Genomic DNA, 22,673 nt, shown 5'->3' with positions numbered 1-22,673 from the left:
AAGGCAATTTATTGAATCTTCTTACAGGATTGCAAAATAGTACTTCCTAAAAACATACACAAACCTTACATCAACATCAGCGGTTAGGTTCACAATTCAGATCCAACTGTGCCAACTCCACCCTAAAACACTCCCAAAGCTAACAGCAGCGCTATGCTTGCTGGATAAACTAGAGAAGTAGAAAACTAGACACGACAGGCGATCAGCCAGTAACCGTGGTTAGACGAAACACCAACTGCGTGCACAAAATACGCAATAACCTCTTAACCACATATCAAAACCGTGGTGTAAAGCAGTCAATGATTAGCACGATGAGTCTCGTTCTATGTATACCTAATTCACCTCGTAAAAATATACACAGACACCGCGAGGACAGGTACAAATGACTTCACGAATATAACGATGAAACACGACCGGCGTGCGACCGCCTGGCTACAGCCTGCCGCACGCAAAAGATTTCAAATTAGCCGCCGTACTATACATTAATCAGGCAGCCTATCTGCAGCACAAACACTATAGTCACTGACTATAGCGTCACTATAAATTTCACACTGTCTTGACGTAAATTCTGGAAACTACCAGCCTAGCCAAGTAAACCCTTCAGCATGACTCGTGCCAACTCAATGAATTGCTCTCTGTGCAGCTGATAATTAAGATCACTAATTTGGAACCTTCAATCAGAGCCGAGTACCCCGCAGACTTCTACAAAATGTATGCTTATAGTCGTCTTTTTTTTTCCTTTACGGGGGGGTGTGACATTGTTTTACCTTAAATCCAGACGCAGTCAACGCTACGAGCTGGTGGGACTGATCAGATATAAACATAAACAGAAAAGGCCCAGTGATTTGAGCTTTTGACGCCGTTTAATTGGATCCATTAGCTCGTAGCGTCGGATGTGTCTGGCGTTAAGGAGAAACCAAGTCCCTTACAAGTTCGGCCTTTACCTTGCAACATGTCTATGACAGTTATCAAAAGACTAAAAAGAACAATCACGATCCATTGGCGGCTCAGTCGAAACTTCTCTCAGAAGTTTGCCGCTAGCTGCAGGCGGCCGAAATATCTTGAGGATTTGGCACGGAGCTGTGACGTCAGAATTGACAAAAGTATACAGAGCGGATAGACGAAGGCGTTTAGCTGTGACGACAGGAAAAACAAATGTAACAGAACCTGGCGAACAAATTTGAAGCTATGAAAGCATCAAAGACGCGGGCGCGGGTGGGCTCAGCAGACGGCTGATCGCTTCCGTGATTTCCTTGGCCCTGAGCGACTGCTCAGGGGAATACCCCCTTCCGAGTCACGTGCTCACGCCGAAAAAAGCAGTGCGGTCACGTGATCACTTTTGGCACTGCGCACGCGCCTAACGACAAAGGGGGGAACGCCCGTGCTGATCTCCAAAAACTTGCGCGTGCAATGCCATAAAAAGCGTCGCCACGGGGGAGTGCACGCCTTACGTCATTGGAATATATGTATACAGTGAACTTCAATGCATGACGCTTGTTTGGTTTTGCAACAAGACGAGCGGACAGACGAGTTTAGCAATGAACTTGCAACAGTCGCCCAAACAAACAAACATCCTCCGCTCGATTTCTGTTTTTTTTTTTTTTCTTGTCTATGAAACAAAAGCAGGTACTGTTTGTTTTTGGTTGAGGGCGGCATCACGGCTCGGTTCCAAAACCTTGCCTCTTTAGTGTTTTTTTTTTTTCGTTGCTGAGGGAGAGGCAGGGGGCAATCACGATACACCCATATTTCCTCCCATCGTGTTTACACCACGTTACAGCCCAAGTATGGTGCCCGGAACGAGTCTCCGGCTGGTGTGTTTTCCGCGTACCCACATGGGGTCCCCCGGTCTCCGCCTGACAACGTCACAAAGACTCATCAGGTTGCCGGCCGCGATGCCGGCGGTGGCACAGCGGCGAAGGTGGTGTACATAGGGCGGTGAACACACCGGTCAGAGTCGCGTTCCAGACAAAGCAACGTTGGACGCGAGATCTTTACTCTGGTGTAGAATTCGGGATCATGCTTCACGGCGCGGCGCATCCATCTCACAGGTTGTCTAGACCTTTTTCGCAAGGGCGCGGCCATCTTGAATTGTCGTCACTTCCAATTTGGGCGAAAACATTGTTTTGCCGTCGCCACGCCAGTAGAAGGCATTTAGCGTAAAAGCATAACCGTCCCACATTCTCATTTTTCCTCTCCTCTATTTTTTTACTATTTACAGGTTGAAAACTTTTAATAATTTTTCGTCGCCCATACCGGATACGCCTATTAGGTGGCTGAGGACGAGAGTAGACGGAAAAGGTCTATACGCACTGCGCAACGTCAAGAAACCGACAGGCGCGAACGCGTATACCCCGATGTTCATAATTAACCGATCTGTTATTCGGGTAACCTTTAATGTGTTATACTATAGTCTCCCTAGATGTAACGCACTTGATCGAAATGCCTTTGAGGATGAGTAAACTGAACTGAAATGTATGTTCGAGCGACCTGACCTAGCTCGTGCACGGTCAGCCCTTTCGGAAGCCACGTCCATGCCTCGTACAGTGCTCAGCAAACCTTGAGTGAAGACTCCGTCTCAACTCAGCTCGCCACCCTGGAGCTATTCGGAAACTCACGGGCGTGAAATCAAAAATGCACGCGGTGCTAAACGCGTATACGCTACTTCGTGCATTGGGAACAGCTCCCGGAGCCACGAGAGCGCGCTCGGTGCAAGCACAAGCGGATATTTTTATGGCCCGCGGAAATTAGGCAATAAACGAATGCTTGCGCCCAAGTTCCTGAATTTTTTCATCCGAGGCAAATAGACGCCCATGCTTACCGAATGAACGTGGAAACATCCATATGAGCGGGGAAAATAAAAGCTCCTCCCAAGATTTGAAGTGTCGCCACTACGGTGGTCATTGAAATAACCATCGTGTCAACGAAGCGCTAGAAAACAAACGATTAATACGATCATCAGAAATGGCCACGCTTACAGGGATTATATGGTACACACAGGCCCCCCTCACGCGATTTCTCCCGCACCGAGCAAATTCCGAGTCCAAAGAGAGCGTTTCCGCCTGGGAGCTATAAATATGCTGCGGGTCCCACGGAACCCTCGCTATCCACAGCATGGTGCGTATATTATGGCAACGCTCGCGGCTGTGTACTCCGTCTTGACGGGTTCCGTCTGGCGCGCCGGCTTGCCCAGGACGTCTTCAGCGTGGCGTACGAACTGTGGAGAAATAAGAAAGGACAATTAAAGAGAAATAGGTACAGGAGAATGGAAAGGGAAAGCAGGGTTAACCCGCTGTGTTTTGCAGCAATTCCTCAAATCAAAGTAAACAAAAAAAATCTTAACACGGGATGAAATGCTGTTTGGCGAAAACCCCGATTCCAAATTGCTGTCCAACCGTCCGTGCATTTCTCGCTAAATTTAGCGAGAAAACTGAATTGGTGCTTCGGTCGCGTCACGTCACTTTGACCTGACGTTACGGGACCTAAACACCGATTCAGTTTCTCCGCTAAATTTAGCGGCAAATTTGACGTCACGTGACCTAATGCCACGAAACCCGTGCACCACTTCAGTTTTCCCGCTGAATTTAGCGGGAAAATTGGCGAAACGTGACCTGACGTCGGGTGACCTATACACCAATTCAGGTTCCCCGCTAAATTTAGCGGAAATTTAGCGTGACCTAAAGATGCTTCGCACAAGCACCAGATTACAGCCGCCATTGCTGACCTTCTCTTGTCTTACCCAGATGCCAAACCAGTGAAGCGAGCGTTGACGAACTCCCACAACGGCCAACGCTGGGGAGAAGGACACAGTACAGTCTAAAATGTCAATAGCCTGCCCCGCTGCAGTTAAGATGAAGTGAAGTAAATGTGATAAGAGGAAACAAAAATTGGAGGTCGGTTATGGCGACATTCGTATTGACGCTGCAAAAGCGTGTATACACCGGTGCATTTCCCCGTTCAATAATGTATCGCGGAAATTGATAATAAATATAAAGGTTTTCCTCCACGTCCCGAAACAACCGTTTAATGCCTTCTAGATAATGTTAAACGATCGCGCCTTAACTACTGCATTTCGTGCATTATACGGCGTGCAATTTCGTCTGCTCTTCACGCACCTCGCACTTTTGTTTACCCCCGAATCCGTCCAAGTTCCTTTGTTTCCTTCCCCCCCCCCCCCCTTTTCCGAGCTCAACCAATGAGGGCGGGCGCTTGGTTGCCTCGTGCGTTCCCTATTGGGCAGGAGATCGAACTATAGGGGGCGCTCTGACCCGTCTGTTGTCCCCACACCTCGGTGTTTACTCAACACGAGGCCTGTGCACATGCCGACAGGCCTTATGGGCATGTCCATGTCATCTTCTACAATAGAGTGCGGGGCACAGTGTAATGTAAAAAATACTAACAATCGACGAAGTAACGTTAAGTGCCGGATCTATACCAAAAGCAGTCATCGAAAAATGCGAGCTCGACCCACTTGGGCTTTTGTGCTGAGCTGGGCAGGGTGCATGCTGCATTGCTCATGCAGGCTGGAGTGGTAACAAAAGAGCCCCTCCTCCCCCTCACCGAACAACACAAACTCCAGCCGAACACTGACGCCGCGTTCGGTTATGTCGGCCGAGCGCTGAGTCATTGTATTTGTTGTCCCCAACCGTGTAGTTCCAAAGTTAACTGCTTGGGGCGTAACGGTCTGTCCTCCTCCCCAATACATGGAGTTGCACTGACGTTACATCTCATTCCTTTGGACCAGCATGTAAGGGAGGAGAGTGGAGCTGCTTTTGTAAGAATTTTGAGTGACAGGTTAATCTTCTCTAAGCTTCTGGGAGGAGAATAGCGACGCCTGTGCAAATCTGGGAGGTACAAAAGAGGATCGATCCTGGTAAGAGGGGAGCTCCCTTTTCCCCTCTTCTCTGGTGGTTATCGGAGCGCTCTTTGAATGACGTCACGTGAAAGCCATGTATACGCATTGTCTATGTTGTCCTTTAACTGGGGTGCCCTTGCGTTCTGATGCGCCAGAGACGCATTTTTGACCTATATTGCTGGCCGCATGCACGGACAAAATACTCGATAAAAGTATTTTAAGTTACTAAATACCTGCTTCATAAAGTATTTCAAATACATACTACTCAAGTTATTTTCACTGTAAAGTATGTTGAATAGAGTACAAATACTTAGAAATGTAATTCAATTACTTTTGAAGACACTTCCGCACTGCGTAATTTGTATCGACGTCAGTGACGAACAGAATCGTACAGTTGCGCAAATCTGGTTTACCAGAATGGTTTATTAGCACGCAGCAGCACAAGACGACAAACAAAAAAACAAAAAAAAAAACACCGTAGGGCTATTCTATGCAGTCCAACTATAGGGACCCGGTTATCGCTGATACATGTTACAAAACATTTCTTATACAAAAAGGGGTTGTTTTAGCAATAGTGATATCGCTGACACCTTAGACGCATCGTTTAACTACAATCCATATTAACTATATGGGGAATTCACTATGAACAAACTTGGGATACGGAAATGAGTGAATGGATAACAAAGAGAGCCCACATAACAGCCACGGCACTGGTCGCACCTTCTTTAAGTAGGCTGCGTTCAGAAAGGCAGTCAATTTTGGGGGACGCTTTGTTGGCACTTTGAGAGGTCATCGTGCTCGTAGTCCGTTTCCTGTCCTGTTTTCTGCTTATCAATGTTCACTCCCATACAGTGCTCGCGGGAGCAATAAGTGCCGGACTGACGACAAAAAGAAAAGAAACAAAAAGAAACCTCGACGTTTTGCCCTAACGTTGTCAAATATACATGCAAAAAAAGTGTCGTCTCTTGGAGTTTGCTTTTCATTTTCTTCTGTTTGTTATTATCTTGACACTGAAGTCTGCATTGCTGTCGTGGGTCGTTTCCCATTCTGTGTTGCGCCTCAGTGTGGCAATCTTTCCGTAAAACCACCTCTTTTGTTTGAGGATTTTTTTGGGGGGAAACTCTGGGAAACAAAACACGCCTTTGGAAAGGCGAGGGGAAAACCTTCATTGTACGAACTTTGGGGTGAAATATGAGTCACAATCGGCACAAAAGCGATTTCTTCACGAGCTCAATCTGAGTCACCGTAGCTTATCAGAGCTAGCAACAGGATTTGGTTGCTCGAAACAATGTTCACGTTCGCTCGTGCCACACCCACGCCACTTCATACCGAAAAACTTGGACAATGGCGGAATGTCAAAAATGTATTTGAGATCATGAGTACAAGATACTTAGAAATGTAATGAAAATACGGTACCAAACACTCTCGATCAAAAGCATTTGGAAGATACCAAGATATTTCAAAAAGAGTTTGAAATACAGTATCTTAAGTAGAGTATTTAAGATACCTGGGCACAAGTCTGGCACCAACACAGTGTTTAGAAACAAGCCCGCTTTGCCCAAACCGAAATCGGGAGGAGTGAAGCGTCTGCGCAAGCGCAGTACCGACAGCAGCGCCACCGCAGTCGCGTGACGTCAGTGAGTTGAGTTGGTCTATAGGACTTTGAAGAAAAAGGTCGCTGCCAATCTTATCACTTCGTAGCCGGTGAGATCAACCGATTAGAAGACGGATGAATGAAGCAAGAGGCGTGAGCGTCATAAACTAGGACCAATGGCGTAGCCAGGAATTCTTTCCGTAGTTTGCTGAGGTGGCTGGGATGCCCATCATGACTGTGTATAGCACAAACAGATACACGAACCCGGTCTGGCTGCATAAAGAGCTCGTTCCGTTTTCTCCGCCTTTTGTGCCCTGGCTTGACACGCCGGATAATAGAACACCCGCTGCACCGCTAACGATCGGAGCAAGGAGTATCAGTTGCCATCATTATAAAATTAAGAAAATACAATATGTAGGCAGGCACGAGTGTTCTCAATGAAAATAAATTTACCCGCTGCATTTTAACACAAAAATCAACAATATAGTCTTTGCAGCGAAGCCGACCTGCAGAAACTGCGTTTAGCAGTTCCGAGAACGTGGGTGCGATTTCGACCAGTTCGAGAGAAGATACAACAAGAAAGGGGGAAATCGCATCAAGTCAGTTGAAAGTTGATATGATAGGCAGCAACAATAAAAAAAATATTGAACGAAATAAGAAATGGAGTTTTTCGATAAAGTGGGTTCAAAATATCGGTGAAGCTCATTTTTTACGATATTTCAGATTGTATATAAAGTATTCCGTGAGAATAAAATAAACTAAACTTATGCCCGTCGATAGCCCGTGTACAGTACTGCACCCGCATAGTATTTGGTAAGCGACAAATATAACACCTCATGAGTTACAAGACTCTGATTATGCCACCGGATTGTCAAAGAGACAATGGTTAATATTTTACTTACCTCAGTAAAAGAAAACACAAAAGTATTTTTCTTTGAACTTAAAAATAGTCGGCATGACATACAAGCACACAAACAATTATGGCGAGTATTGTATGCTTTTTGTATTCATACCAGCCGACAGAACTGCGGAGTAAAAAACAGATTTTCACCCTGCTCCACTTAATATCTTTTTGCGAAGCAATTTTTTTGTTTTTTACTTTGAAAAGCGGTTTTGTTTTTTTACAGAAATGGGACAATTACATATATTAAAAAAAATTGAAAGACCCAGCCCGACAAGCGTGTTCGATTTCAAATGAAACCACCCATATTAATTTGGGGGGGTCAGCTAAACGCTAAAACTAAATCTGCGCTTTATTTTTATGTTACCCAGAAGGGACGCTTTTAAAGAAGGTGCTTACGACCAGCATATTTTAAGGAATTCCACCACATATAGCTTCGAAGAGACCGTTACAGTCCACCAGAAGAAAAACAAAACAAAAATGAAAGACGTTTACAATTTTCTGTAATGCCGAATTAGAGCGCAGCTTTTGAGGAGGAGGCGGGGAGGGTACGGAGGGGAAGGTATGCCCTCCTCTTCCTCCGTACTCTCCCCTCGTCCTTCCTCCTTTCCTGCTCCTCTCTTCCTGCCACTGATAAATTTGTTCATGGGTGACGTGACACGAATTCGTGACGCCATTTTCGGCGTCACGAATTCGTGACGCCGATAAATTTAGCGGGGAAATTGAATAGGCGTGGAGGTCACGTGACGTCGATCCCCCGCTAAATTTAGCGGGGAAATTTTCCCATAATGCAACGCGCGGTTACGCCCGGTTGCATTATTCCCCTAATGCAACGCGCGCGTTTAAACTGACGGCGACGCCGCTCAACCCGGAAGCGGGGGCCTAAAGGTTTGTTTCTACTCCAACATAACATTGACTGGCGCGGCGTAGCGCAGCGCACACAGATACTGATTGGTCGCAGAAATCGAGTTCCTGGCCACCGGCCAATGAAGGGCGCGCGTTCTGCGCTACGCTGCGTTCACTGCGCTCAACGTCGGAGTATAAACAGCCCTTAAGAGCTGCGCTCTAAAACAAATTAACCGGACGATGAATTCTTCATGCTGAATCCGTCCGGCTTTGTCCATCAAATCTGGGGCACGATCTAAGGCCCCAGGTTGTCACTGCCTCCTCGAGTTAACACCAGCACGATGTACAGGCAGCCAAACGGCCAAAGTACTAGTCACTGACAAGGTGAGAACTGCAGCGATGAGTTTCGGTTGCCCCGCCTCCAGCGCGAGCTTCCTACCTTCGACAACGCTTCGGCGTGTTATGCACGCGCGTGCACGAGCGTGCAGCCAAAGCACGGCGGAAGGCATGGAGCGCGCGCTAGATGCCGAACGTTCGAAAGATACGCCTTGCCGTTCTCACTCCGTCAGTGACTATATCGTCTTTGATTTTACTGTTCGGAGAGTTACATCAAGTTTGATACGTGGAAGCATATTTGTGAGTTCAGTATAGAACGCATATGCCCCTCTCGCTCAGAGTCTCGATGGGAAAAAGGCCCGTCTACTCACCTGACTTAACCTCATCTATCCACCACCGTAGCGGGTCCTTTGACTTCTAGCGTCTCTTCCGCCTCCGTCACCTGTCCGACAGCGCTGGAAGACTGGGTGACATTCTCCATCACCGACACTGAGACCACCGACGTCTGCGGCTCCGTCGACGTAGCCTCAACAGTTGTACTCGAACCTTCGGTAGCAGCAGCAGTAGGGCTGACCGTACTTCTGACCTCAGTCACAACCACCGGCGGATCAGCCGTAGTAGTCCTTGCCAGAACCACCTTGGTCGACGGCACGTCAACCTTCTCGCTCATCCGCATTGCACCGAGATCGGGACAAGATTCGTTGCCGGGCCCCAGCGTGTGAGACTTGGATCTTTCCACGCCCTTGACCGTAGACGTCGGCAGCGGCTCCGACTGCATGTCGTGCTTCCAGAGGAACAGGTAGTAGAGGGAGAGCACCATGGCCGCTAGCGAGACGGACAGAACGTACGCCATGACCGTCATCAGTCGCACAATCTTCTTGTGTCGCTTGGTCTCGTAGATCTTGGACTTGGTGCTGTCGAACGGCAGGCCGGTGCCGATGCCGTCTCCATTTCCCACCGTCGGAACTGCAGCGCGAACGACCGTCGTGGCGGTCGGGTCGGCGGGCGGAACGCATTCGCTGGCTGGCCGCATGACGTTGGGTGAAAAGGCGTCCCGCCGCCTGCGCGGTTAGGCTTAGCGTCGTCGACGGGTGGCGGAAGTTTTTCTTGGCTGCTTTTGGATTGACGGGTGCGAGAGCGCAACGCGGTCAATCGATGCCGCAAGGATGCTGCAACGCCGGCATTACGGAGGATGGGGATGCGGAGCGAGCGGAAAAGTGCGGGCGAGTAAAAATCGATGAGGACGAGCGGGCACGGTGGCGCGCTCTGCTGGAAGATGGAGGAGACGTCACGGCGCTTGTATCTCGGCCATCTCGGCGGTGGAACCGCGGAACCAGGAACGAGGACCGGGAAGTGTTGGGGGTTGTGGTCCTGGGTTCTATTGCGTGACAAGAAAACGCCGCGAAAAGGCGGTTGAACATGGCGCAAGCTCCAAGAAAGCTTGCAGGAAGTGTTAGTGTGCTTGCAACTGCGATAAATTTGAACATCGAGGCAGAAAAGGAATATTATGAGTCAGAGAATGGAAAGAGCATGTTTCCAAGCTATCCAAGCGCCTCTTTCTTTCATACAGGGTAAATTGCCATGCAACAAAGCTAACCTGTGCGATTTCAAATAATGCCACTTCTGTTTGGTCTGCTTATGGGCAGAATAGCGTGGCAGTTTTTTCTCGTGTCGCCAACACGGCACTGGCGGGGGAGCGACCCAGCTTAATAAAATAGTTTACACCCTCAGGGGTGCTTTTCAGCATGTCCCAGGGCCAATCAATGCCAAGGGTGTTCCAATAGCACCCTTCACATGACACGGCTTGGACCGATCTCACCAGCCAGTTTGACTACGCCACCACTGCCGCAATGCATCGAGGGAACTTTAGTCGTTTTGCACGAGCGACAACCTTTCTGAAGCTCTGCGCGAGTAAAGCATGAGAAGGCACGAGCCCTCGCGTGCACGGCCGTCTGCCTCCTGTGAACTAAAATTATGGCCAGGGGCGGACGCAGGTATCTCTAGAGAGGGGTGGGGGGTCAGGTTAGGTGTTGGTCAGCGTATCATATATGTTTAAGACCCTACCCCTCCCTCATCCCGTTTCCAAGCCCTAAATATTTCAATTCAAAATTCAAGAGGGGAGTCAGGACATCCGGACCCCCCCCCCCCCCCCCTCCCCCTCTGAATCCGCACCTGGTTAGGGCGGCGTCAAGCATGCGTCCAACGATTGGTGAAATCTGTCAATTCAAGAGATATTTCTTTGAAATCATCGCAGGCGGCACTCTTTATACTTAAAACTCAAAATCCCGTAAACTGGATCTGACACTGGAAGCGATATGGTAGCCATGGGCGTACCAACCGGGGGGGGGGGGGGGGGGGGGGGGGGGCAAGGGGTGCGCTTGCCCCCCCAGTTTTCAGAGTGGGGGGGGGGGGGCAAGGCCTGTGTTTTGCCCCCCCCCCCCCCCCCCCCCCCCTGAAACAGCCGCCACAAGGCAGGGCAAACACTGGCCTGCGGCGCCCAAGGTATACCAAGGGCATGCACTGCCCCCCGACCCGCGGGGGCATATTTGTAACGCGCAGGCGATACAAATACAAACCCTAGCAACGGCGCTCACGCCGGATTGGCTGGTTCGTGGAGATAGGCGTTGCCACCGTCAACATAGGCAGCGGTTACAATGCGAGTTTCCGAAGCGGTAGCGTAACTTAGCGGTAAGATGTCTGCCTCATGCGGATCAGACCCGGATTCTATTCATGGTGGGGGCTTACTGCTTTTATGGTTTTTCCTCGAACACTTTTTTTTTTTGTCGAGGCATTTGGGGATATTTACGACATTTCGTTTTTACAATTAACTCTAAAAAAAAAAAAAAAATGAAAGCCGTTTACAATTCCCTGTAACGCCGGTTAGAGCGCAGCTCTTGAGGAGGAAGATGGAAGCGTACTGCGGGATAGGTGACTCCTTGAGGTCACGTGACCTGAAGGGGTCACATGACCTTAGGGGGGTCACGTGACCCCCAGAAGTCACGTGACTTCAGGGGTCACGTGACCTCAGGGGGTCACGTGCCCTAGTTGTCACGTGACCTAGGGGTGTCACGTGACCTAGGGGTGTCACGTGACCTGGGTGGGCCACGTGACCTCGGGGGGGGGGGGGGGGGTCACGTGACCTCGCGGTTACGCCGACGCCGCTCAAGCCGGAAACGGGCCCCTAAGAGCTGCGCTCTAAAACACGAATGTTGTTGACGAAAAGTCGCTGAACTAAGTTGTACGGGACTCTATTTACGGCGGAGGTGCATGGGGGACAGGGGGGCTTGGGTTGCCGGCTGGACGCCGCAAAGCGGCGTGTACGGGGGGGGGGGGGGGGGGGGGGGCTAAGTGGTTTAATATTTTTTTGTAATTAGCAGTCGCACACTGTCGCCGCGAAGCGGCGTGAACGCAGGCGCGGGGGTGGGTTAACGCGTTTCGACTCTCGAGCGATACACGCCCCGTCCGAATCCGAAATTTAAGATCCCGCGCGTTGCCGAGCAGCCAACCCGGCGTGACTGTCGTTGCTAGGGGGTCTATCGCCTGCGCCGTAAAGGGAGCCAGTGACCAAAGTGCCCGGTGCGCATACACAATTGGCCCCTCACTCCCCCCCCCTCCCCCCTCTTTTACAACGCCTACACACACACACACACACCGCAAAAGTTAGTGATGAACCGAATCTGCCGAACTTCAGATTCGGAAAAGTTCTGCACATGCCAAAACTTTTGAAGGAAAGTTGGGCAAAAATTCGTCAGAAATTTTGCAAATGTCTGCGCACGCGCACGAACGCGACGGGGCCATGGATCGCAAATGAACGCCGCGCAGTCGCGCGGTTACCATCGCACAGTTTAGTACAACCAGCGGTTACGGCGAGGGAATAGGCGATACGGTAACTGTGCGTTTGGGAGCTTTTGCCGAGTGTGGTTCTCTTCAATATTTTTTGCCTCAAGAACAAAAGATCAATCAGTAATTTACGCAGTCCACTGCGCAAGTGACAAATGATGCTGTGCATTCCGGATAAAGTCATTTTCATAATTGACCTTTCCACTGATGCGACGAGGTCGGCGGGTGGGAGGCGGGGTAAACTTTGGTCCAGAGCAGTAAACAGAGCTCGGACTACTTTCAATCTATCCGAGTCAAAGGCAGTCCAACTGTACGTAAGGTAGCACAAGACAACCAAACCGCAACCTGCCTGGTGATTTCGAACGCGTTCCATTTCTCTTTTTGGGGAAGTGCTCGTGTGACCGGGAGGGAGGCAGGGGAGTGTGTGTGTGCGGGGGGGGGGGGGGGGGGGGGGGGTAGTAGGGGCGGGAGCCGCTAGCCGCACTTTAATACGCGAAGAGCCGCAGCTTGGCCACCCCTGAACTAGACCCTAAGTTAGATGTCAAATTCAGTCTACAGTCGCAAAGTATGCCCGTAGTGACTCAGGTGAGAAGATAGCAACGGTTTCAATGCAACCGCTGCAAAACTGCAAAACCGCTACTTTGTGCAAAGGTGACCCAAATTTGTTTGTAAGGAATGCTCCGCAGATTAAAGTAGGCATAGAAAGGGAGACTCTGCTGCCTTGCCTCGTTTTCCATTTTTCGGCACATCAAGGAAAGCCAAAAGGCGACATTGTTCGGCCCTTTGCCCAACTGCAGCAAAAGCTATGAGCACCAACCCAGAGCTTCCTGAGGTCCTCTTTCCAAAGCGATCGGATAATGCTTAGATCTTTTCATCCAGTCGAAGGGAGGACAAACTGCAGTATGGTCTATTCATTGAAAACGCAGTTTCTCCAAACACATTTTTATTGGCAGAACTTATCCGACAGCAAAAGCATGCACCAGGCTACTCTTCACTGTCACATCCAAGGATAGAAGGGTAGGAGAGGGCATGACGTCGGCCGCGTAGCCTCCACAAGCCATGCTCCCTTGACGCCTCGCCTCTTTCTCATTTTCCTCCTCACTCTCCTCACTTACCATGCCAACGTGACCACATCACGTGACCGTAGCTAGACTTCGTCTTCCTATGGGGTACTAGAATACACCACAGTCCAGCCTTCGATCTGATAAAACCTACCGGACGGAGCGCGCGCAAGTCTGCAAGGAGTCCTTCTACAATCAACCATCCATCTCACACGTGACATGTCACGCGCACCAATCGCCAGAGAGATCTGCGGTCACGCTGGGCACAAAATCGTTTAAACTTTTTATGACTAGGCTTCACCAATATTGCAACGTGCCCCCTCCTAGTACTTCTAACCTCCTTGGATACATCTAACTGGCAATTAAAAAAAGAAAAAGGTAATTTTTTTTTTTTTTTTTAGGAAGTGGGAAGGTGTTTGCAGCTCATTTTCCTGTCTTGCTGAAATCTACTAGGTGCTTTCTTTTTTCTCCCCAAACACCTATTTTTATTTTTATAACAAAAACGCGCATACACAAGACAAAATCGGGGCTTAGAACTTAACAGCTTTTCTGCAAACAATTTACGCTTAAAAACAACTCGGGGGTGAAAAACAACAATGAACCAACTCAAATGTTTCACAGTTTGATGACAATAAGTTATTTTAGCAGAGGAGAAAAGACGTTTGCAGCCCAGTTTCACATTGCACTGAAATCCGCAAGATAATGCTCTCTCTCTCTCTCTCGGCATTGATTTTTAGTTTCAAAACAAACTGTGCATGCACAAAAGCAAGAATTCGGGCATGGGGCATCTTCCGCCAGCAACCCAAACTTAAGAGTCTCAGGAAAAAAAAAAGAATAAACAAACAGAAACAACATGTGGCCCGTAAGACAACCAACAAAGACACAGGTTTCAATGCCCACACTCTTTTATGATACAAACGGGTAGTGACGTCTCAACAGACACCTATTCCGCATTACGGTACAAAATTTCACCATTCGAAGCACTTGAAAAAACTAGACTCTCGCTCATATTTGACAATGGCTTCCTATTTACACACGCGCATGCTGCATCTTGACTATGTACAGTTTCTTGCAACCTTACAAAAGCTATTTTTATACAAATTCATAGTAAACATGAAGAAGAAAATGTGTTGTCCTAGACGGCGGAAAAAGAAATGAAACGCCACGCAAAAGGTCTGAACAATGACTAAAGCTTTGCGCGTCAAAATTGAGCGACAATGGGCTCCCGCAGCACTGCAAAGTCCCAAAGCTTTGTTGACTCTTTCAATGTTCTGAGCATGGCTAAACCGACCGACACCGACTCGTTAGATGATACTGAGCACGGCTAAACCGACCGACACCGACTCATTAGATGATACGAGCGTGTCTGAATGGACGTAGCCCCTTTGAGCTGCGCACATCGTGACTGGTCTCGTCACGTGTAGGCGTGGTCCATGAGGTGTTTTTCGAAATCCTGTAACGAAATGAAGACGAGATTTGCATGATGAAAAAAATCTGAAATTTTCCCCCATATCCTCGGGGAAAAGACCCGACGGATGTACGATATGCCGCACGTTTATGGCGTGGCTCCTAAAGGCAAAGGTTCCGTTCCAAAGAAAGACTGCGCGCATGGGGAACTGCAAACTCGGCACTATCTCGGACAATACGGACCACATTCTCAATCCGAACAAAGGCTACCTTGCTCTAGAAGTTGACTAATGGTGAATTCCGCTCGCAGATCTCGAGCGCTCCAAAAGCGCTCCATATTCCGCTCGCAGATCTGGCTCAAGTTGGTCATCTTCCGCTCGTAGATCTCTGGCAGCGCCCGCTCCACGGAGCGCCCCAAACTCCGTCGAACTTGCTCTGCGGGATTTCACAGATCTCTCCGGAAGTTGACAGAGCGGCCCGCGTGATTTCCGTCTAAATCGGCGGAGCGCATGCGCGGCGAGGTTGGAGAGATCGGCGGGCCGGTAGGGCAGGTCGGGCCACGGTCGTGGAGTTGGATCTGTTCGGGTGCGTCGGTTGTTCACTCTGGATAGTGACGGCTCGAACGCTTCTACCTCGCGTAGATCAGGGATAAAAAGCCGGGAATGTGGAGCGTGGAAAATCGTAAGCGCTGACATCTGTGATCGTGAGAGGAAGAACGAGAAAAAGAACGACAGAAAAGCCGGAGGCAGACGCAAGGTTAGGCCCATTCATTCTGCAGCCAGTGATTGTTTACCTTTTTACACTGCATTCCGTCGGCGTTTTCCCGTGAAATAAAGCAAGAAGTGGTTAGGCAACGACCGCGCAAGTGATGGTTTGTTACCTTCGTGTTTATCAAAGTCGTACTAGAAATCTGAACTCCACCGCTGGCAATCGCTGTCCGTGCCCCGCCGCTTTGAGGCGGCCGAAAGGTATGTGAGGTTGCCGACCGCGGACGTCTTTCTCGTTATTTGTGACATGGGCGCCGTGGTACAATTTCGCCCGGCCTGTGTCGCGCGTTACAGCTAAGCAGTGACAGTCGTCACTGGTCGTCGTCGGAAAGATCAGCCGGCTGAGGCATTGGTGGGCTGGTCAAGTTCGAGCAGCGGCCATTTTGTACGGCGGAGGGAGAAGGGGTGGGGAGGGGTGTGGGGGAGGTCGCTCCAAAAATGCAAGTTTATCTTCCCCTCGTCGATTCGGAGCGGGTCCCACGGAGCGGAATTTTGCCTCCCTCGCGGATTTTGGAAAGCGCTCCAGATCTACGAGTGGAATTCACCATAAAACAGAAAAAGAATGGATCCTATCCCGGTGCATAAAGAGAAATAATGCAAACGTGATCGCAACGTTCGAGTCGCCTGCGCGAAATATCACGTTTTGCACTTGTGCTAACCTTCGACCGTCAGTAGAATAATCGATTTGTCATTTCGGTGACCCAGTACCACGTGGTTTCGGTGCAGTGGCACACACAGGTGGGACAGAAAAAAATTTAAAAATGGCAACTAGTCCAGGAATTGCTAGTCTTGTACGCAGTTAAGGTACACAACTAAGGGCTTGCTCAAAAAATTCAAAAGTTTGCCCCTGTAAAGTGTGCAGCCTTCAGGCCCGATTTAATTTCAGGACTTCCTTAACCCTCTTTCGTTGTTTGTATCTCCGGGGATACAGACTTAAAACGCACAAATAAAAATCACTGTAAATATATACTCCCTCAAATGGGCAATGTATCTCATGGGACACATCCTCCGCGGCGGCCGAGACACCTAGCGCCACCTCCCGGAGCCTACAGCAAGTGTTTCTTCGTGAGTGACAGAACATGGCGTCGACCAGTGCTGGCGTCCACGTGTCCACGGCAAGTGCTACTTTGTACTCTAAACGTTGAAACGGTAATCAAAATCTAACATTGCGATTTTAAACAAAAGTGTGCAAACACTTTGGTGATGTATTTTTAATCGAATACCCCGATCCAATTATGCAAAGCAGGGTGATAATCCGTGTGTATCTCACAGGATACACTGCACGTTTGGGGTATTCGTTCCACTGTTTTGTATACGTTTTTCCAATGTTTTTTTTATTTTTGTTTTGTGCAGGAGCTAACTGCAAGGACATTTTATGGCTCACAATTGAGAAAGAGAGCCACAGTGATCCCTCCTGAAGGTGGAATATCCGACGTCGACTCATCAAGCGATGATGAAACGGACACGGACAATGATGACACCAGCTTCAAGGCAAGGAGTAGAAGCTTGGAAGTAGAAGAATCCCTCTCGGAAGACGAAGCCGAATTGCCAAAGAACGCCGCCTCGTCGAAACAAGGTGACAAGTACAAATGGAGAAAGACAAGTTTCGACCACGACTTCCGAGCTCCAGAACCGCAGTTTGAGCTTGCACCGGAAGATCTCACTCCACTGCAGTATTTTCAGATGTATTTTGGCGATGAGTTCATTGAGAAGGTGGTTTACGAGACAAATCTGTATTCCACTCAACAGACCGGATGCTCAATCAACACGAACGTTGCAGAGTTAAGGTCCTTCATCGGAATTCTTCTTATGATGGGCGTCGTCGGGATGCCTTCGTTTGAAGACTACTGGGCCAATCAAACAAGATGTGACAAGATCGCCAATGTGATGCCTGTAAAACGGTTCAAGAAGCTCCGAAGGTTCATCCATTTTATTGATAACCTCCAGCCAGTTGAAACTGACTGAGCCTACAAGATAAAACCTGTGCTTGAGCACATTCTGAGCAAATGCAAGGCCACAGAGAGCGAAAATCTCTTCTCCATTGATGAGATGATGATCCCGTACAAGGGTAAAAAGGCGGGGAACCTGAGGCAGTACCTCCCCAAAAAACCTAAAAAGTGGGGCTTCAAACTGTTTGTACGTGCGGGTGTTTCTGGGATGGTTCATGACTTCATTCTGTACACCGGCGCAACAACATTCGAAGGTATCAGACTTGCAGAAGAGGAAGAGGCGCTTGGTCTCGGCGCAAAGGTTGTGTTGCACTTGTGCGAGAGCATTTCTCGTCCAAATGAGAGCATCGTCTACTTTGATAATTTCTTCACCTCGCTGGAACTGATCTCACGACTGAAAGAAAGGTATTCTTTGCACAGTCTCGGCACCATTCGAAGCAACAGGCTTCGAGGCTGCTCCCTAAAGGATGACAAGTCACTGCTGAAGGAGGGAAGAGGCAGCTTTGACTACAAAGTGGACAATGTGGCAGGACTTGCAGTCGTGAAATGGGCTGGCAACAAGACTGTAATAGTTGCAAGCTCTTGTGTCTCACAAGACCCAGTGGAAACAGCGAACAGGTTTGACAAGAAGGAGCGTCAAAAGATTCCAGTTTCTTGCCCACAAATTGTGAAACAGTACAACATTCACATGGGCGGTGTTGACCTTGCAGACATGTACGCAGCGCTTTATCGCACCCCATTCCGCACAAAGCGATGGTACTTAGGCATCTTCAGCCAGCTTCTCGATATATCCGTGAACAACGCTTGGCTACTACACCGACGACAGTCAAACCTCACTGGCGTGAAGGCAATGCGACTGAAACAATTTCGACTAGCTGTTTCAGAAGCTTTGATGCATGCAAGCCCCCCGAAAAGAGGGAGACCTTCTTCCACCCTCGATGAAGAACCTGCGGCGCAGCGCCCAAGAATGCAGACCACGGCAGCACCTGTCACCGATGTCCGCTACGACGGTGTGGGTCACCTACCAACACTGGAAGGCAAAGGTCGCTGCAGGTACTGCGGTGATGTGATTGGCATAAGCCGTTTTGGAGCACCTTCTGGAGCAGCCAAAACAAAGTTTTGGAGCAGCAAAACTGGCTTTTGGAGCAGCTAAAACAGTGTTTCGGAGCAGCGAAAGTGGCTTTTAAAGCAAAAATTCTTAGAAAAAAAAAAAGATTAATTTTAAGTGGTGGACAAACGAAGGACACATTGCTCGCCGCAATCAACCAATTACTGTCAAGATAGACCACCTGGGAGTCTTTCAACATTTAACTGAAATGCCAATGACATAACACATTTTGCAATGCTTTAGTTAAATGATACGAATAAATCGGACCAAACTGCGCAAATTAAAATCTATTTGAAAATGACCAGCTTAGTAGTAAATAGAGAGTTTTAGTAGATCGTTTTCAAAGGACCGCTACCGCTACAGGCTCGCGCTTCGGAGCATGCATCGAAGGGGTAGCGCGAGCTCCCGCTACAAGTAGCGTGGCCCAAAAACACGATCTACTAAAACTCTCTATTATCACATCATTAGGTTGACTAGTAATATAATAAATGGAAGCAGTCTCCAACAGATGAAACACCTAACTACTGCCGTGCAATGCGAAATTGTCGCGCGAGCGAAGATGGCTGTTCGATCGAAACCATGCCACTCCGCTCTGTCTCCAACTAATTCCCAAAATTGTATGCAAAAGGTAACTGTCCGACATACGACAAAAAAAAAAAAAAAACAGTCCAGCGGCACATGCTTGCCAGGCCGGCAGGCGAGGTACAAGCTAAACACAGAAAAAAAAAGAACCTGAGCGCATCGATGCAAGACGTCGCGAGCCAGGGTCAAAAAGTTCTTGGAGCGCTTTCTGCAACGACTGAACTCAAGACAAACAAGCACGCTGTGCGGGTTCAGCATGCGGACATTGCCTTGTTTGCTTTATCTCACTTTTCTTCACCAACATCTTTCGCGGCTGATTTTTCAGGTACCGGGGTACGTCTCGAAAGAAAGCCTACCGAAAGAAACCTAGGCAATCAATACTTCGACACAGCAGTCTTTGAGCTAAAGGGATATTTGTAGTAGTATATTAAACAAGAACAGGATTGTTGATGAACATGCGGCAGTCCTTACGTTTCAGTTTAGAAAGTGCCATAATTGCAGTGACGTAGGGTCGGCAACACCCGACGCCGCGCGACCAAGGTGGCTGGCAGGCAGAGACCAAATAAAGTTTGGCCACGGCCGTTGCTTTCAGGAGCGAGTGCTTCAGCCCATAAAGTAACCCCCGCCGCGCAAAAACATGGTTTCGTTTCACCGCATGACGGCATGGCTGGTACCCAGCACGCTAGCGTCGGAGCGTCCGCACACGCCCACGTCTATCATTGAATTTTTTTTTTTTTTTTTTTAAAGACGCGAGACGAGAGACGGCGGGAAAAATCATGCAAGACCGGATGAACGATTGATGCAGGGTACTTTGCGTCGGATGGCCGCTTGCACCACCTAGCTCATGTGTGCTCAATTACGGTACTCAGTTTAGTTTCGGTTTTCAAAGGCGACCAAAATTAGTCCTTTGGCGCAGGCTTGGCGCAGGTTACCCATATTTTGGCAAAATGTAGCAGGATGTAGCAGGGTTAGCCCCTTGGCGCAGTTTGGCGCAATTGGCGCAGCAATCACATCACTGGTACTGCCCAAGCGGCCAAACATCAATTGCCTGTGCAAAGTGCAAAGTTAGGCTTTGCATAGTCACGGGAAAGTCCCCAAGAAACTGCTTCAGGTTGTACCACAAGAAGTAATTATTGTTTCAAATATTCAACATTTTGTTATCCCCTGACGGGCAGTGTGCACTGGGAGATACATGTCCTATCTCTTAAATGTGAAATAAAATGCCACAAAAAATAATGTTTTGGTGCTTGAATTGGTTCCTTAAGGAAATACTGATTGTGATATAATTTTAGTTCCATTTTTGAATGACTGCCCGAATAAGGGTTAAAGGGGCGGTGCAACGTTTTGCGGACTTTGGCTAATTAATTGCGGGAATCGATCCCGGCCAGATATAAAACGAAGGACCGAAAACTATTCTTTCCTGCTTGCCCTAGTTTTCATTACAAAAAAATAAAAGAAATTGGTATCTCTGACACCCCTCAACATTGAAGCGGCACCAGCTTCGCCTGTGACGTCATTCGGAGTGGCGTTGGTTTCCGGTTGGGTTCTTCTGGCTTCCGTTTCCCCAGCGCTCGCCGGCTCGCCAGGCTCGCTGCTCTCCCGCTCTCCCGTCGATTCCCGGCCAACATGGCGGCATGGGCGGACGGCCTGAGCGACGTCGAGCGCAAGATGCTTGCGTATAGTAAGTCGGTTGGATTGTGCGGCGGGCAGTCGAAGTCGAGGTCGAGACACCAGGAATAATAACGATACCACCATACTACGGACCACGACTAACGCACTCCGTCGAGCGAGGAAAAGACAAAACGTCCGGGTTGCTCGTGTAGCCGCCGTAGGCGCCTCGGGCGTCGACGGATGACGGCGACGGCAGGTTTGGTTGACTTGCGGTAGATGGCGCCACAAATCTTTTAGAGCCAATATTAGGCTTTTGAAGCCTTTCTGCATGCCTGAACAACAAGATTTTTTAAACTTAACCTTAAATCAACCTTACAATTGCCTAACACTATCACTTACAAAAACCACTCCGAATGACGTCACACCACAGGTTCCATTTGCGGCCACCATGTGGCCGCAGGTTGGGGAAAAAAGTGTTTTTTATTTTGCGATTACGCGGCGAAATAGAGGTATTTTGGGGTATGGTGGCACTTTTTCTCTTACTTATGCCGAAGTAAACAATATAAAAAATACAAGCTGCACATTAGTTCAGTGTTAAAATCATTGCACCGCCCCTTTAACTCGCAGTTCAACGTAAAAACATTAAAGGGCAACTCCGGCCAAAACTCAATATGAAATAAATTACTGGTATCGCCGTAGTGACACAAAATACCACCCCAGCCAAAATATTACGTCCGGGGGACACCGCATTCTCAACTAATGCCGATAATAAAAATGCGACCCGCCGCTCCTTAGCGGGTTGCCAGCGGGTTGCCGATCGCTAAAGCAACATTGGGCCGTGACGTCAGTATCGTTCTCTTTTATTCCTCCGGTCCGGGCGTTGCGCGGAATGCGCTTCTTTGAGGCGGTACCACCGCTACTTCGGCTTGTGATTGGCGTGTTTGAGGCGGGCCCACGCCGAACAGCCTCAAAGCTTCGTGTCTGGGACTGACCCACAGCGCGAAGGCGAGAGGGCCCCCAGAACTGTACGTCACTGGCAGCGCGGCGTAGAGCAACGCCACTCCACCCACGGAGCCCCGATGACAATTTAGGCCTAGCGACGAGCGCGGAAGACCGTACGCACGGCGACAGCCGCCGAGTACGGCACCGAACGAGTTCACTCGTTTTCCAGTCTCTATCTACGGCATAGCGCATGCACGGTGGCGGCCGCCGAGTACGGCGCCGAACGAGCTCACGGGTTTTCCAGTCGCTAGCTTTTGGGTATACGCACTAACTCCTGCTACATATGCTGGATAACTACCACGTATACAGAATTAATATAAAATAAGCTTACCTCCTATCTTTAGACGGCTAGCGCAACAGAGGTAGGTACCGGTCGGCCTGCGTACTCGTTGAACGAGAACGATCCTGACATCACGTTCACATTGCGGCTGATTTCCAGTGTTGCCGGGGCCTCGAGCGGATAGTTTCGGTTTTGTTGGCCGCGCCCCAAACAAAACTTTGAGGCGTCATATCTTTAAAACTACGCACAATAACGAGAAAAAAATTACAGCTTGCAATTCAGGGACGCTGACTGCACTAAAAACAGTCATAATCCCAAAATCGAAAGTATGGACCGGGGTTGCCCTTTAAGCTACGTTTTAACCAGGGTGCCTGGAACACAACCAGTGTTGTACAAGTTCCTCAAAAAGAGGAACAAAAGCTCGTTCCTTCCGATTTTTGGACAGCGTTCCCGTTACAAGTTCCATACGCCAAAAAGGAACTCATTCCCGTTACAGTTAAAAAAATGGAACGTATCGTTACATATACGTTACATTTG

General features: G+C 49.0%; 2 protein-coding genes across 2 annotated transcripts; one reads left to right on the top strand and one right to left on the bottom strand.

Moving 5' to 3' along the window:
- Positions 1-750: 750 nt before the first annotated feature.
- On the bottom strand, positions 751-9,775 carry LOC8033194. The gene is made up of 2 exons (XM_002402951.5): positions 8,901-9,775; positions 751-3,214 (listed from the first exon to the last, which is right to left on the bottom strand). The coding sequence occupies exon 1, from the start codon at positions 9,560-9,562 to the stop codon at positions 8,912-8,914; it is 651 nt and encodes a 216-aa protein (XP_002402995.1). The 5' UTR covers positions 9,563-9,775; the 3' UTR covers positions 751-3,214; positions 8,901-8,911.
- Positions 9,776-16,683: 6,908 nt separating this feature from the next.
- On the top strand, positions 16,684-21,491 carry LOC115325023 (piggyBac transposable element-derived protein 3-like). Its single transcript, XM_040217388.3, has 4 exons — positions 16,684-16,719; positions 16,958-17,497; positions 17,579-18,606; positions 21,482-21,491. Exons 1-4 carry the CDS (start codon positions 16,684-16,686, stop codon positions 21,489-21,491), a joined length of 1,614 nt encoding a protein of 537 aa, XP_040073322.2.
- Positions 21,492-22,673: the final 1,182 nt, after the last annotated feature.

This window comes from Ixodes scapularis, unplaced genomic scaffold (assembly GCF_016920785.2).
Source record: "Ixodes scapularis isolate PalLabHiFi unplaced genomic scaffold, ASM1692078v2 PGA_scaffold10__122_contigs__length_95168666, whole genome shotgun sequence".
Lineage (NCBI taxonomy): Eukaryota > Metazoa > Arthropoda > Arachnida > Ixodida > Ixodidae > Ixodes > Ixodes scapularis.
Note: the sequence above shows the minus strand (reverse complement) of the source record. Positions and strands in the feature narration are given on the sequence as shown.